This window comes from Babylonia areolata, chromosome 22 (assembly GCF_041734735.1).
Source record: "Babylonia areolata isolate BAREFJ2019XMU chromosome 22, ASM4173473v1, whole genome shotgun sequence".
NCBI lineage: Eukaryota > Metazoa > Mollusca > Gastropoda > Neogastropoda > Buccinidae > Babylonia > Babylonia areolata.
In genome coordinates, this window is record NC_134897.1 from 28,542,979 (window position 1) to 28,560,102 (window position 17,124).

Genomic DNA, 17,124 nt, shown 5'->3' on the forward strand with positions numbered 1-17,124 from the left:
ATCATTTGGTTTTTTTTATTTTTTATTTTATTGATACTTTAAGAAATTTCTTCAACACAAACAAATTGACTTTCTCATAGTACATTGATGACTTTCTCACAGTACATTGCAGCATTATCGAGACCCCATATTTCTGCGTCATATTGGACACACACACACACACAGAGAGAGAGAGAGAGAGAGTCTTTGAGAGAGGTCTAGTCAAGTGAAAATGACAATTCGTGAATGTGTGTGTGTGTTGGGGACAGGGACGAGAGACTGGCAGGGAGAGAGAGCATGTGTCGGGGTGAGTGTACCAGTGCAAGATGCACTACATATACTGTCAGTGTGCTGGTGTCAACTGAGAGAGGGAATGTGAGTTACTGTGTAATATGTGTGTGCTGATTCAGCTGCATGTGTATGTCTGTGCGTGTGTGTGTCTGTGCACATGTGCGTGTGTGTGTGGCACACGTGTGTGTGTGTGTGTGTGTGTGTGTGTGTGTGCAGAATAAATAGGGGACTGAGAAGCCACGATTTTGCCATGACTGTTTGCTGGTGTCAGTGGCGATCTGAATTCCAAACATAGCATGTAATATATGAACACAGCAAACTGTATCAAATTCACTATTGGTGGCTGTATTTGTGAATTTGTTGTAACTTAAATCTTAAGGTGGTGAGTTGGGTGACAGCTGTTAACCAGATGGAATATTTTCATGTGAGTCACGTGCTGTGCAGGGCACCGCCGCCACATGGAATCACATCCAAGTTTCATGCAGGTCCTATGCACAACAGTAAGGTTAGTGAAGTCAGTTGGCAAGGTGCAACTGTTTGAGACTGAAAGTAACGTTCTCGGTAATTTAATTGCCCCTTTTTTTTTCATTGTGAAAATATAAATCGTGATAGCCAGCAGTCTTTTTCTCATTTCCCTGAAGGGGATGCAAGTATCTTTATGAAGAGGAACATGCTCTTCTGTTTGCACGGCAGTCTTTTGAGGTTTGTTACATGGAGACTGCTTTTGTGTGCTTCATTGTAGAAGTGAAAACTGGAAGAATAGAAGAGTGAAAAAAGAAGAAGAAAAAAAAAAATGGAGTGAGAAAGGGAATAAAGATTTACAGTTTGTTTCTTGTTTTGTTTTTGTCTGGAATTAATAATCATGATTAAAAAATAGAGATAGGACTACTGAATTAATTTGTGTGTGTGTGTGTGTGAAAAAGTGAAAATACTCCTCTACCTAAACAAGTGGATGAGAAGTGTAAAGATGCAGATGAGAGAGAGACACTGCAGTTTTAAAATGCACGATTTTATGTACATGTGCAGGCAAATACAAAAGGGTGCAAACATTCTTTCAGATAAAAACAATGAACACAAATATGTCAAGTACGGAAGCTGTAATATTTCATTCATCCCAGATTCCCATGAAAATCAGTCAGTTAGAAATCAGTCAGATTTTGCATCAGACACACAGTGAATGAAGTGTTACACATGAGCTCTCTCTCTCTCTCTCTCTCTCTCTCTCTCTCTGTGTGTGTGTAAGAGATCTGATCCAAGTCTTGTTAGTCAGGCTGCCGTTTCTGAATTGTTTACAGTAAGAACTTGTAATGAGATGAAATGCAGACATTGCACAAAATTATCATGACACCATTCTGGAACATCTGCATAACTATTGAAAATTATGGTGCTTCTGAAAATAACAAATCCTAACACACAGATGTCCTCTTCACAAGAGTGAAGCTTGGAGACAGTCCAATCAGAATTCATACTGAGTTGAAAGTTGTGTATGAAGAAAAGTGTGTCCTACAGTACAATTTGCCTCTGGACTGACAGTTCCAAACGAGGAAAAAACTGACTTGAAAGACAAGTACTGAGGTGGATGTACAACTGAGGCCTGGAATGAGCAAACTGTTCAGACTGTAAAAACAATAGTTGAAGAGGATCCCCATATTTCAGTTTAAGAAATGACTGATTGTGAATGGCGTTTCATATGGCATAGTTGAACAGATCCTGCATTATGACCTCTGTGTGAGTCCACTCTCACTGCTAAATGATATGTAAAAAGTGTTTTGCCTGAAGTTGTGCAGTCTTTGCCCCATGCAATTTCTGGGCGTGTCCCTTTTCTGAAGCAAAACCTGGTTGACAAGAAGTCTTCAAGAATCCAGAATTCCCCCCGGCCCACCTACCCCGCCCCATCCCCGGCACTCCAGCACACACACACACACACACACACACACACACACACACACACACACACAGAGTGCTTATCCATGTCGCTACATGGATCAACCAAGTCCTCCCCGGTCTTAATAAAGAGAGAGAGAGAGAGTGTGTGTGTGTGACGGTGTGCGTGTGTGTGTGCATGTGTATCTGTACACCGTATGTATGTCAGTGTGAGTGCCTGGGTGCGTGTGCGTGTGGTGTGTGTGTGTGCGTGCGTGCGTGCCGGTGCGTGTGTGTGTGTGTGTCAGTGTGTGTGTGTGTGTGTGTGTCGGGGTGAGTGTCCCGATGCATGACGATACGCCGCACACAGTGTCAGTGTGCTGGAATTCCAAACCTGGCATCAGCATAAAAACAATACGAACACGGCGAACTGAATAAAATTCCCTGACGCTGATCGACTTTGTGAATGCGTAGAAATTTGAATCTACTGGGACCGGCACATGTCATGATACAGTTAGTATTTTCGTTGCTACAACTTAGAAACCTGTGAACGGGTAGGCTATATTGTGATAATCTTCTATGAATTTTTTAATGTTAATTTTCAGTTGCATTTCAGCGAACAGTGCACGTTTTCCCCTTTGGGTTCTCACTATTGCGATGTAAGAGAGAGAGAGAGAGATGATCATGATGATGATAATGATGGTCTATCCTCGGATAGAGACGAAGCGCTTTTCAAACAGTGATGGAGTCATATGCACAACAGGCTGCTTCTCTGATCAGTGCCGATTGAGAGCTGCCAATGGGCGCTCATCATTAGTTTCCTGTATTATTCGGTCAGGTTTTACACACACACACACACACACTCTCTCTCTCTCTCTCTTAACATTTTCCGACGGTGAGAGAGAGAGAGAGAGAGAGAGTTTGCCTTTGAGAGAGGTGACTCTTTATGTATGAGTGTCACGTGAATGATTGATTGAGTGAATGTGTGCGTCTCTCTCTCTCTCTCTCTCTCTGTGTGTGTGTGTGTGTGTGTGTGTGGTGGGCGCAGGGTGTGCTATAGGTGTTGAAGGGGACGAAGCTACATTCACACTTTCGTGAGTAGCAACTGGGAGCGAGAGGAGGGGTGACAGATGCCGTCCCAGACCACTGAGATATTGCATTGTATTACTAATTTTTGTCACTGCAGATTTCTCTGTGTGAAATTCGGGCTGCTCCCCCCAGGGAGAGTACGTCGCTACACTGAGAGTGCCACTCTTTTTGGTTTGTGTGTGTGTGTGTGTGTGTGTGTTTTGCTGCATGCAGTTGTTTTTCGTTTTTGTTTTCATATCGAAGTGGATTTTTCTATGGAATTTTGCCAGGGACTATCCTTTTGTTGCCATGGGTTCTTTTACGTGCGCTAAGTGCATGCTGCACACGGGTCATCGGTTTATCGTCTCATCCGAATGACTAGCGTCCAGACTACCACTGAAGGTCCAGTTGAGTGAGATGGAGAAAATACTGGCGACATGTGGCGTGACTCAAACCAGCGCGATCATATTCTCTCGCTTCCTAGGCGTCCTAGGCGGACGCGTTACCTCTAGGCCATCACTCAACATACAACAAAGGAAGACATATATATTAAAAACAAAACAGCTTTTATCGAAATACAACATCCTTACAATAGGGTAGCAACAAACATTAAAAAAAGAAACAAAAACAAAAACAAAAAAAGACAAAAACACCATTACTCGACCATCCATTCTATTAACGATACTGTTCAATGTCTACCTTATTATTTGGCTTACAGTCTGAACATAAGATAGTAGACATTATACATTGTTATCCCCCTCATTTACTCTGGTATTGTTCTGAATAGTAAGACTACATCTTATTCTTTGTGCTTCTACAAGAAATTTAGCTAGAGACAGAGAGAGAGAGCGAGAGAGACCGTCGCAGAGACAGAAAGAGAGGCGGCGACAGAGAGAGAAAAGACAGACAAAACGGACAGAACACACACACACACACACACACACACACACCACAGGGAGAGACAGAGGCACAGAGAGAGAGAGAGAGAGAAACAGAGAGAGAAACATAAAGCCAGCCAGACACAGACAGACACAAAAGACGTGGTCATCGTGCGTGTGCGTGTGACTAATGCCTGCTAGAATGACACAGCCGAAAAGAAAATGATGAGCAGTGAAAGGCAGCTTTCCCTCAGACAGCCAGTCATGCAAGTAACTCCGTGTTTGTAAAACGCTTCAGAGCTTGGTCTGTTACCAACTGACGATACTAGGTGTTGTGTGAATATCCATATCAATCAATCAGTTATCATTATCGTCATTATTATCATCAAAGCCATATCAGGTTCCTTTGGTTGTGTGTGTGGCTGGTTGTTGATTTATCGTAGCTGTCGTCGTTGATGTTACTGTTTTCTTTGCTGCTTTTTCTTCTTGGTTGTGTGGCCGTTTGCCGGAACAGTGCGTTGGCTGGCTGTTTGTTGTGATTTTGTTGTTACTGTTGTTGTTGTTGCTGTTGTTCCTTCCCCCACCCCCATTTTCCCTCCTCCCAATTCAACTGTTCCCCCCCCCCCCTCTTGAATGGCATGGAAAATGTAGTTTGCAGCGTATGTGGTCTTGTCAGCACGGACTGTGAAGAAATCCTGAAACTGTGTGTGTGTGTGTGTGTGTGTGTGTGCGCGCGCGTGCGCGTACACGTGTGTGCGTGCGTGTGTGTGTACATATGTGTGAATTCGTGCGCGCGTGCGTGCGTGCGTGCGTGTGTGTGTTGTTCTTGTTGAACTTCGACTGTGGAGATGAACGTTCCTCACTTTCATACCTCCACACATTGAAGCCTGCTGCTGATGCAGACACGCACACTGACAACCTTCGTTCACAGATTGTCTCAGTGCTGTTGATCTCGGCTGCCCCGTGCCGTGCAAGCAACAAGGGTGTTGAGGTGGGCTATGAGCTGAAGTGGAGACTGTCAAATCCACAATACAGTCTGACTGATGCAGTGTTGGTATGTATTGATCATTAGACAGGCTGTGTAACGAAGCGAGGGTGCCTGTTTTCAAGACTTAGAAGTTCGAGTCTCCTGTCTGATCGAGTCTCCTGTTATTATTCTTCTTCTGACAATTGTTTACGAGCAGGTTTGAAGTGAGCTAACCATGATCAGCCGGCAGAACTTCTTGCCCCTCGGAGCCTTTTTGAAACATGAGACGCATTGTTTTGGAAAATACAGATATTCCAATGGTAAAAAAAAAAGAAAAAAAAGGGGAGGGGCGGGGTGGGAGTGTGTGGGGGGGCTGGTGGTGGGGCTGTAATTAACATAGAGGCACCATCAATGGCAGAGTCGGTTTGGTGTTGGACTTCTTCGTTCGTGGGCTGTAACTCCACGTTCACTCGTATGTACACGAGAGGGCTTAAAAAAAATATACCCTGCCATCTAGGCAGCCATACTCCGTTTTCGGGGCCGGACTTCTGATCCCGGTGTTCATCAATGACCAGGGTTCGAGGCCCCTCGTTTCGGCATTGTGTCCTTGGGGAAAGGCACGGTGTTAATATTAATCCACAGTAATTTTTTTGTCTCTCCAGACGGAATGAGTAGAGTTCACAACCGCACAGGGTCGGTATGGACGTTCACTCCGTCAGTCACACAGAGGAGTGCAGGGGAAGAAATGTGGATATTGTCCAAGGCACTTTACTCCGATTTTCCTCACTCCACCCTGGGCCGGTGGGTGGGTAGGCCTACCTGGCTAAGGTTTGGGGAAGGTTACAACGGCAGAAAGGGTGGATCGGACCCCGCCTTGCTGTCTGCCGAACCCTGTGAATTCACTGCCCTGGTGGCCGAAAAAGGCATGGTGGCGTCGGTAGCGTGGAGTTTTTTTAAAAAAGAAAGGCCCCCCCCAAAAAAAAACAACAACAACAACAACAAACAAACAAAAAAAACCCCAACAAAACATTAACCTGCCCTGTGATTCTAGGCTGAGTCCAGCGGAGTCAAAACGATGTTTGGAGTCATTTCTGGGCGCTACACTGGCACCGATAACATGCTCACAGGTTCACTGATTTGTGACGCCTTTTTCGTGCAGTTTCAGTTCAGTTTCAGGCTCTCAAGGAGGCGTTACTGCGTTCGGACAAATCCATATACGCTACACCACATCTGCTAGGCAGATGCTTGACAGCAAACAACGTGCCTGCCAGGCCTTGAGTGTATGTTTGTATATTTGTGTACCTATTAGGGCGGATTTCCTTTTACATAACTTTGCCAGACGACAACACTCTCGTTGTCATGGGTTCTTTTTCAGTTCAGTGCGCCAAGTGCGTGCTGCTCACGGCACCTCGGTTTATCGTGTCATCGAAACTGGCAGATTCACTCGTCACAGACAAAAAAGCAGTGGCCAATTTACTAGCATCCTCCATTGAGAGTCATTCTTCTACTAAGAACAACAAATCTCCCTTATTTTTGAAAAATAAGAATTTAAAAGAAAAAAATCCATGTAACTTTAATTCTGACAATATAGAAAACTACAATGTTCCTTTTTCCCTCTCAGAACTCAAATTGCCGGAAGACTAAACGCTCAGTTTGATTTTCCAGTCAAACTTGGGAGAAAGGGCGAGAGCGGGATTCGAACCACTGATCTAAAAATAGATATACATACGTATCAGTGGATTCGAACCCACACCCTCACGGACTCTGTATTGGCAGCTGAGCGTTTTAACCATTCTGCCACCTTCCTCCTGTCAATCAACAAGAACAACAGAAACAAGACTGTCAGGCTGAGTCAACAATTTCAAAGTATCGATTCGTGGATCTTGACTGATGCAGCCAGATGATTTCGCATCGTCATTAATAATAAGAACAGCCTTCCAGTTCATTATGAGAAGGGCGGACTTCACGCTATGGCATTTCGTGAATACTTCGGCACGAGAACCGGCGCACGAAAATTGTCATGAAGATTGCGGGCCACCGGACTTTTCGATACTGACAGTTTGAAAATATGTGTTTGGGGGGTGGGTGGGAGGTGCTCTGTGGGTGGCGAGTGCGGGGGGGGGGGGGGGCAGAAGGTTGAGGATTGGGTCGGGAAGGAAGAGATAATGGGCGGAGAGGGGTGCTTGACATCCGGTTTGGTAAACAGGGGCCGGAAGTGTGAGGGGTGGGAAATGGGGATGCCCGTGTGTCAGTCAAGTTACTCTGTGTGTGTGTGTGTGTGTGTGTGTGTGTGTGTGTGTGCGCGCGCGATGGGTGTCTGATATAAAAAGGAAACTGCTAATCGTTTAATGTATCTTTGTCTCTAGAATGAAGGTCTAATGGATGCATTGTCATGCAGAAACGACAGTACCCCCTTCTCTCTCCCTCTCTCTGTAGATAGATAGATTATTGATTGACAGACAAACAGACAAACAGATAGACACATATACAGAGAAACAGCCTAGATAGATGGACAGATGTATGTATGGCTACACCACAAATCAATGTCTGTCTGTCTGTCTCTCTCTTTCTGTCTGTCTGTCTCTCCCCGCTCTCTCTCTTTATCGTAAAATTGTTTCTGTCTGACATATAGATATACAGGTGAACAGATGGAAACTGCGGCCGAAGTCCTCCACACATCTTTGGATTTGATCTGACTTCAGCTATGGGAAAAGAATGTTTTCTGAGTGAGTAAAAAAAAAAAAAAAAGTCTTCAGAAGAAAAATCAGGCAGACTCAGACTCATCAACACGTCTGTAATGTATGCGCGAGCAAAATCATCTGGATCAAGCTTAATACACTCACAATACACTGTCAAAGGCACACACAGTACGCACCTGCACACGCCGCATGCACGTATGCATGAACGCACAAATTGAAATATACAGAAACACAGGCAGACAGACAGACACACGCACACACACACACACACACACACACACACACACACACAAAACACACACACACGGACGCGCACGCATATGCACTGATGCACGCAGCCTACGATCATAAACCACATTTACTAAAGCTCTCCCTCTCTCCCCGACCCCTCCCTCTCTGTCTGTCTTGTCTGTGTCTCTGTGTCTTTCTCTGCCTCTGTTTCTCTTTCACTCCCCCATTCTCTCCGTTTCTCTGTTTCACCATCTCTTTTTCAAGCACAGACACACAGACACACACACAGATACACACACACGCGTGCGTGCATACACACACACACACGCGGACACACACACACACACGCGGACACACACACACACGCGCGCGCGCGCGCGCGCACACTTGCACGCGCGAGAAATACAACGCCAAGCAGTGCAACAAACCCTCGCCAACCTTTCTTTCTCTGTTTTGTTGTTTAGTTTTTGTTTTTCTTCCTTTTCTTGTTTCTTTCTTTCTTTATTTCTTTATTTGTTTGTTCATTCAGTTATTTATTTACTTATTTGTTTATTTATTTATTTCTCACTCCAGGCCGTTGGCGGAAAGAGTCAGTGACCTTGAACTTTGACCCCCAGACGACAAGGTTCCTTGACCTTAGGGATACCTGTGACCCGAGTCCGGTCAAAGGTCACGTGGAGGGTCATGTGGTCGTCAGAGCAACAGGGCACGTCTCTGTGTCTGGTCAGTGCGAGACTTCGATGACCACGTCTTTTGTGTCTGTCTGTATCTGGCTGGCTTTATGTTTGTCTCTATGTTTCTCTCTCTCTCTGTGCCTCTGTCTCTGTCTCTCCCTGTGGTGTGTGTGTGTGTGTGTGTGTGTGTGTGTGTGTGTGTGTGTGTGTGTGTGTGTTCTGTCGTTTTGTCTGTCTTTTCTCTCTGTGTCGCCGCCTCTCTTTCTGTCTGTCTCTCTGTCTCTGCGACGGTCTCTCACTCACTCTCTCTCTCGCTCTCTCTTTCTCTGTCTCACACACACACGCTTTGGAGTCAAATGAGAGTTGCCTTTTTGTCTTTCTTTTGGCCGTGTTCATTCAATCAGAGATCAGTCACCGCACACACACACACACACACATACGCACGCACGCGCGCACGGGGGCGCCTTTCTGCTTGTCTGACTTCCTTGTTTCGCATCATCTTTCCTTCCTTCCATCCTGCCTTTAAACCCTTCCCTCGTCACTTTCTTTCTTTCTTTCCTTCCTTCCTTCATTTCTTTCTTCTTGCCAATCTTTCTCTTTGTCCTGCCTTTCTTCCTTTCTCCCTTCCTCCTTTCCCGTTTGCTTACCGTTTTCCATCCTTCCTTCCTTCCTTCTTTCCTACCTGCCTGCTCTTCCTTCATTCCTTTCTGTCTTCCTTCTCTCCTTCCTCCCTCCCTTTTCTTGCTTCTTTTCTGTTAACAATCTCTTCCTTCCTTACCTCCTTCCTCCCTTCCTTATTCCCATTTCTTTCTTCTTTACTGACAAAAAACTGTTCCTTCCTGCCTTTCTTCCTTCTTTCCCTCCATCCTGCCATTCCTTTCTTCTTTACTGATAACATTTCCTTCCTTCCTTCCATTCTTCATTCCCTCTTTCCTTCCTCCTAACAGTCTTTGTTCCTTCCTTCTTTCCCTCCTTTTTCCTTCCTCTGAACAATCTTTGTTCCTTCCTTCCCTCCTTCCTTCCTCCCATTCTTTCTTCTTGACCGACAACAGTCTCTTCCTTCCTTCCTCCCTTTCTCCCATTCTTTCTTCTTTACCGACAACAATCTGTTCCTTCCTTCCTTCCTTCCTTCCTTCTTTCCTCCCATTCTTTCTTCTTTACCGACAACAGTCTCTTCCTTCCTTTCTCCCTCCCATTCTTTCTTCTTTACTGACAACAATCTGTTCCTTCCTTCCTCCCATTCTTTCTTCATTACTGACAACAATCTTTTCCTTCCTTCCTTCCTTCTTTCCTCCCATTCTTTCTTCTTTACCGACAACAGTCTCTTCCTTCCTTTCTCCCTCCCATTCTTTCTTCTTTACCGACAACAGTCTCTTCCTTCCTTCCTCCCTCCCATTCTTTCTTCTTTACTGACAACAATCTGTTCCTTACTTCCTCCCTTCCTTCCGTCCAGATTTCAGGGTGTACTTCCTCTGCCTCTGTGGGAACCGACCCACGGACCCCCTCCGGCTCAAGCCGCTGGACGGGTTGCCGCGCGGCGCCTGCCAGAAAACTTTCCGCATCCGGCAGAGCCCTATTACGTCGCAGCAAGTGGTCTTCGTGTACCGATCCCACACGGGCCATTCCGGGATGGCCCCCGACACCCCACTGTGTCTGCGCGGCAGCCGGCAGCGCACAGTGGACCTGGTGGAAGCGTTTCGTTTCGACGTGGAGCACGCCCTTCCGGAGACGGTTCCGGCCCCTGGACTCGGAGGGAGCTCCCCTGTCCATCTGAGATACGCCCTGGTGGCCTGGTGCCGTTATCGGCGCGTGGACGGTTTGGGGTCGCTGTGCCCGTGGGGGGCGCGGAGGCAGTCCGTGGCGAAAGCGGTGCACGAGGTGGTGGTGCGGAGACCGTGCTCTTTGCGGATGCTCTTCCGGAGGATGGCGTTACTTCCGGCCCAGAGGGCCAGTGACGTGAGTGCTGTGCTGTTCTGTGCTGTGCCGTGCTGTGGTGTGCCGTGCTGTGCCGTGCCGTGCTGTGCTGTGCTGTGCTGCATTTCGTTGCTTGGACTGGGGAAGGGGGTGGATTGCGTGAGTGGAGGGGGTGAATGGCGTGAGTGCTGCCTTTTGGGTTTTTTTGTGTTTTTTTTGCATGGATTTGGGGGCGGGGGCGGGTGATTGCTGTTCAGTTCAGTTTCAGGCTCTCAAAGAGGCGTTGGGTGGGGGGTGGGAGGTGGGAGGGGGGCGTGAGTACTGCCTTTTGTTGCGTGGATCAGGGGGCAGTGGAGGTGTGTGGTGAGTGTTATTTTTCGTCACATGGGGGGGCGGAGGGGTGGGGGGCGGGAGGAGGGGGGGATGAGTGCGAAGTTTCGTTGCATGGGTTGGGGTGTGTCTGTGTAGGGGGGCGGAGGGGGGCGGATGTTGAGTGCTGTCTTTCGTTATACATATTTGCGGGGCGTGAGTGCAAAGTTTCGTTGCATGAATGGGCGTGTGAAGGGGACAAGGTTGCAAGGGCATGGGCTGTGGAGTTGTGGTGCTAATCTTTTTGATATAGTTGATGAATTATTAGCTTTTTATTTATCTTTTTTTCTGAAAGGCTTATTATGTCTCATCATATGTGTTTTTCACACTGTCTGGCTGTTCTCCTCGCGTTGTCATTGCGCTGTGTCACCTTTTTTCTTCGAGTCTTCGTGTGTTGTGTGTGTGCGTGTGCGTGTGCGTGTGTGTGTGTTTGTGTCTGTGTGTGTCTGTGTCTGTGTGCGCGCGTGCGTGTGTTTATGTGTGTGTATTTGGGCGTGGTGTGTGTGTGTGTGGGGGGGGAGGGGTGCGTGTGTATATGTGTATTTTGAGGAGGTTTAAGTGCGCGTACGCGCGTATATAGGCGTGCATGTGTGTATGTCTGTATGTGCATGCACGTACGTTTGTATGTGTGTGTGGGTGCACGCACGTGCAAGTGTGTTTATGTGTGTGTGTGAGCGTGCGTGCGCACGTGTATGCGTGCGCGCGCGCACGCGTGTGTGTGTGTGTGTGTGTGTGTGTGTGTTTGCACGTGCAGGCGTACATGATGAGCCAAGGGTGGGAGGGGCGGAGCCAGCAGATAAGGTGGGTGGGCGTGTTGCGGGGTTGCGCTGGGGGCCTACTGGGAGCGGGGGGGCTGATCCAGTGCCGGCTGGCGCTGCCCTACAGGGGGCTGGTGAGGGGGGAGCAGGTGCCCGCCCTCCTCTGCATCTACAACTGCAGCCGATACACGGTCACATCCTCCTGCCTGCAGCTCGTGCAGGTATTGTCAGTGTCAGGTGGTTGGTTGTGTGTTGTTGTTTGGTAGTAGTAGTAGTAGTAGTAGCAGTAGCACAAAATGGTGGTAGTAGTGATAGCAGCAGCAGTAGCAGAAGCGGCGTTCAAGTGCTGTACTCGTTGTTGTAATAGTGACCATGAATGCAATGAAGCTCCCCGTTGTCTTTGTCACTGGGAGGCAAGATTGCATTGGCTCTTAGTGCTGCAGCCTTTTATGGGAAATCATTTACAGCTTAGTGTTTTGTAAAAGACTATGACTCTCAAACCAGGAGGCAAAACTGCCCTGGCTCTTAGTGCTGCAGCCTTGGCGGCTAGATGGCCTTTGGGAACCCATCCCAGCGCCGACTGTACTAAAACCCTTTTGGGCGAGAGCGTGGGGGTGTACTGAACGTGGGCAAGAAAATCTCCACAATAATCAAATTCTTGCCCAGATAGTCGGGACAGGTGCTGTCCTGATGGTCATGGTCGGACACGACTGACTATCATACTTTATCGCTGTCCGCGTTTTTATGATCACTGTCACTCGCTGTAACTCGCTGTTGCCGCTTGTATGTTTGCTTGAATTGGTTACTGATATCATCATCACCATTATCGTCTCCACCGTCTTGTATCACATCATCACCCTGGTTAGCACGTCGTCACCTTTAACATCATCATCACTAAGTCAACACCGTCGTCACCAGTATCACCACCACCACCACCACCACCACCACCACCACCATCATCATCATCATCATCATCATCACTACCACCACCACCACCATCATCATCATCATCATCATCACCCCCGTCAGTATCATCATCGTCACCGTTACCATCCCCATCATCACGTCACCAACTCAACACTGTTGTCACCATCATCATCATCATCATCATCATCTTCATCATCATCATCATAACCCCCGTCAGCATCGTCATCGTCACCGTCACCGTCACTGTCACCATCACTCATCCCCACCCATAGTTTTGACGACCCTCCAGCTAATGATGAGCCGGCCAGTTGCCCAGGAGTTCACTTTCACAGCCACCGGAGCTGCAAGGGCGAGGAATGGAGGGGCGGTGGTGCGGGAGGTGGTGGTGGGGGAGGTGCAGTTGGAGCGCGTGGCCCCTCACAGCCAATGGCAGCGCGCCGTCCCCGCCTTGCGCGTGCCCGACGCGTGCTGCACGGACGGCAGCCTCCCCGACTGGCCCTTCCTCTCCGTCAGGTTCTTCGTGCGGGTGGGTTCTGCTGTCTTTCTCTCTCTAATGATGACGATAATAAAGATGATAATGGGTGGTTAACAGCACACTACCCAGAAACCTGCTCAAGGTGCTTTACAAAAACACTTTTGTTTACATAACACATTACACCAATGTTACGTGCACACACCAAAATGTTACCAACTTAACACACACACACACACACACACACACACACACACACACACACACTATAGAACTATAAAACTATATGTTTCTTTTTTTAATATGCTCATGTTTATGTTTCATTGTGTCTTAAAAAACTTAGGTTTTATGACAATAAAAAGTATTCTGTTCTATTCTATTCACACACACACACACACACACACACACACACACACACAATGCATACATACATTTTAACATACATTATTATGTACAAAGCAGCAACCCTCCACACATACGCACACATGATGGAGTCTCCCGTCTGACCGACGGATGAGTAGGCAGGCAGGCTTATCTGTCGGTGTGTGTCCTCATATGCGAGAAGAGGCCGATTCTGGATGCGCAGCACTTCCCACAGGTGTTGCAAGGGAAAACATCTCCAGAATTTGGGGCCTGCTTCCTTCGCTCACGCTTCTTCTTAATAGCCAGCGTTCTCTTGTTTTCAAACGTCATTATGCCACTAGAGCACAGCATCCTCCAGCGACAGCGGTCAAGGGCATCAGTTTCCCATGAAGCGATGTCTATGTCACAGGCTTTGAGGTTAGTCTTCAAGGTGTCCTTGAAGCGCTTGCAGGGTCTTCCAATTTCGCGGTGGCCTTCCTTCAGCTGGCCACACAGCTGTCTGTCATGCGGACAACATGTCCTGTCCAGCGTAGCTGGATCAGCAGGCTTTTGATGCTCGGCAGGCCGCCCCTCTCTAGGACCTGAAGGTTGGAGATCCTGTCTTGCCACTTTATGCCGAGGATCTTTCGTAGGCATCTCTGGTGAAACTGCTCAAGTTGTTGAATGTGACGGCGATACGTCGTCCATGTTTCACAGCAGTACAACAAGGTGGTCAGCACAACAGCTCTGTAGGTTTTCATCTTGGTGCTGAACCCGATGCCTTTGTTGTTCCACAGCCTGTTGTTCAGTCTGCCAAAGGCGGAGCTGGCCTTGGCGATGCGCAGCGTCACTTCTGCATCAAGGGCTCCGTTGCTGCATAGGGTGCTGCCCAGGTAGCAAAACTTGTCGACTGACTTGATCTCTGTGTCATCAGTCGATCTTGATTGGAGGGGGGGGGGGGGGGGGGGAGGCACTGGCGTTCTGTGAGCTAGCACATGAAAATACATTAACATTCGTGTAGATTTGAAAAAGATATATAATCATGCATATAGTGTAACGTGCAAACATGTCCCCTGCAAGCGCAAATCACTGCTGGTGTGAAGCTGCGTTTGTGTATTGGAGCGAAGGTTAGCTTTTGGGATATTTTTGGCACTGCCCCTCCGTGTATATCTTTTTAACATTTTCTTTTTTAACCTCCACGCAATTGGACATAAATCAAGACTAGCTGACCATTACCCTGAAACAGTGCCGCAGTCTGCATGCCGTGAAAGTTGTGTCCGACTATGACCATCAGAACAGCAGAGGAGGCAACTGCTGTCCCAACTTCCTGGGCGAGAAATTAGAATTTTTATTATAGTGGAGAATGTCTTGCCCAAGTTTCACCCCCACTCTCTCGGCCAAGAGGGTTTTAGGACAGTCGGCGTTGGGATGTTTCCCAAGGGCCAACAAGCCCCCAAGGCTGCAGCACTAAGAGCCAGTGCAATATTGCCTCCTAGTTTGAGAGTTATAGTCCCTCACAAAAGACTAAGACAAAAGACTAAGCTGTAAATGACTTCCCATTGCAATGGAGAAACCATTCCACACACACACACACACAAAATTATTATGATATTGGGTTGAGTTTAACAACCTATTATCGAAGGCTCTTAAAGTTAAGTTGCTCTGAGCTAGGGTCTCTATCGATGAAGGTTGCGTTGCTCGTGGGGGTGGGGCCTGCCAGTGGAACTCAAGTGAAGTGATTCCACTGATGTCGATTTGGCGTTTTTATTCAGCTGAAGCTGACATACGGGTTCTGGAGCGCCATGACATGTGACGTAGGCTGTTACGTGGGAACGAAGAGGTGTGATGCGCCCCTGTCCAAACCTACTGTCAACCTTGACAGACTGCGAATTTACCGTGAGTGTGAGAGACTGAGTGTGTGTTTCAAAGAGAGAGAAAGAAGTGTGTGTAATATACTGTATGTGTTGTTGAGTGTGCATGTGCATTTGTTCAGAGAGAAAACCGGGGGCCTATGCTTGGTTTGAGAGTGAGAGAAACCAATAATTTTCGTAATCTTTTTCATTGTACTGATAAGAACAGTTGCAGTTGGCTGCAGATCAAAACGCGAAAAAAAAGAAGAAAAAAAGACATTTTTTATGTTATGTCAAATGTATCAATATACCGACAGACAAACGCACGACTGAACCGGCGATCGAGTGAGTGGAAGAATGGGTGGACATAACATGAAGCAGATGGATGAGCATATGAAAACAACAATATCAATAATAACAATGAAGAATGAGTGATCGATTTAACCCATCATGCCATAATTATACTCAATATAATCAACTGAATAGTGCGCGCGCGCGTTATGTGTGTGAACTGAATGCGTGCTTGTGTGTGTGTGTGTGTGTGTGAACAAAGATTTACAAGAGTTCTGATTCTAACTCTTGTTTTTTTTAAAGCGAACTGGCGAACGGGGGTGGGTTCTGAGTGGAGTTGATTTTTTTTTCATTTTTTAATTTATTATTATTATTCTTTTTTTTTTTTTTTTTTTTGCTTCAACAGCTGCGGACTTCCTGAAGTACACAGACATGACGAACCTACCATTCATTCTCCTGGCACCCACACATCGTGTGCAGAGTGAGCCCCTTGCGGCATCAGAGGACATTCCTCTCCTGTCCTGATAAGTGCTTACAAGCCGTTTTCTTCTCCCTCAACTCAGCGAAGAGTCACTTGGGCGACGCATTGAACTGTTCGTCAGATTCCTCCAGGTCTGTGGTTGTGTGTGAAAGCTGGGCTGGATCTCTGCAACTGGTTCACCAGGACTGTGTACTTCACAAGTTTGCCACCCCCTGCCCCCTTTTCTCCTAAGTGTCTGTCTGTAATCTCTTTTGTGTCTCCCATGCCCCTCCCCTGCTTTCCTTTTTTGCACGTCTTCGTTTCATTTATGTTTTTCTGTCTCTCACCCATCTCTTACTATTAAATTTTTTTTTTTTTATTTCTTCCAACTTTTTTTGTCTGTTTGTTCTTTCCGTGCTTGGCACTCCCAGTGTGTCTTATTTATTTTCTCCCCGACTTTATTTTCGTTTAAATTGAGTCAAACAAAAGGAAAACAAAAAATAAAAACAAATGTTGAAAAAAAAGAAAAAAAAAGAAGGCAAATTTAAAGGTTTACGGATTCACGTTGTGTGATTTTCTTCTGACCAGCACTAAGTATTAAAGTGCGCTTTCTGAACATTGAAAATAATGTGAAGGTATCTGTGTCTGCCTCTCCTTCCTTGTACTGTGCTCTGTCTGCAGGACTGTCTTGTGAAGCCTTGCTGAATATGAGAAGATTGGTACAGAGCCGCAAGGAGGGTGGTGGAAGGGAACTTCAAGCTGCATTAGCAACAAAAATTTGGCCTACAGAGTGATTCTACTCGCAATAATTTGCAACAGCGACATATAATTGACAGTATGAAAAACAACAAAACCAAACCAACAACAACACACACAGAAAATGCAGTGATAATACAGATATACATGATTATAAATGACACACATGCACACACACACATGACATCCCACAAGTGCATGCGATGCACATCTGAAGTCACGCAGAGCCAGACAGACAAAGGATGAGCACACCAGTAAATCATAAGTCATTTGCCAGTTATTCCCTTCATTTTTTTTTTTATTTTTTGCGAAATTTTCATCATAATTCAGGTCTT

The 17,124-nt window shown here is 46.7% G+C and overlaps 1 protein-coding gene across 1 annotated transcript; it reads left to right on the forward strand.

Annotated features, from left to right (window-relative positions):
• The first annotated feature begins 713 nt into the window (after nucleotides 1–713).
• LOC143297089 (uncharacterized) lies at nucleotides 714–16,590 on the forward strand. The gene is made up of 8 exons (XM_076609261.1): nucleotides 714–775; nucleotides 7,679–7,772; nucleotides 8,550–8,699; nucleotides 10,104–10,723; nucleotides 11,688–11,912; nucleotides 12,908–13,144; nucleotides 15,205–15,328; nucleotides 15,980–16,590. The coding sequence occupies exons 2-8, from the start codon at nucleotides 7,751–7,753 to the stop codon at nucleotides 16,096–16,098; spliced, it is 1,497 nt and encodes a 498-aa protein (XP_076465376.1). The 5' UTR covers nucleotides 714–775; nucleotides 7,679–7,750; the 3' UTR covers nucleotides 16,099–16,590.
• Nucleotides 16,591–17,124: the final 534 nt, after the last annotated feature.

What these genes read in the sequence shown, in the direction of transcription:
- LOC143297089 (XM_076609261.1), top strand. Translation starts at nt 7,751, where the DNA reads ATGGGAAAAGAATGTTTTCTGA. An exon ending in GGGAAAAGAATGTTTTCTGA is followed by an intron (nt 7,773 to 8,549) that starts GTGAGTAAAAAA and finishes TTCTCACTCCAG; the next exon opens with GCCGTTGGCGGAAAGAGTCA. An exon ending in CCGTCAGGTTCTTCGTGCGG is followed by an intron (nt 13,145 to 15,204) that starts GTGGGTTCTGCT and finishes GTTTTTATTCAG; the next exon opens with CTGAAGCTGACATACGGGTT.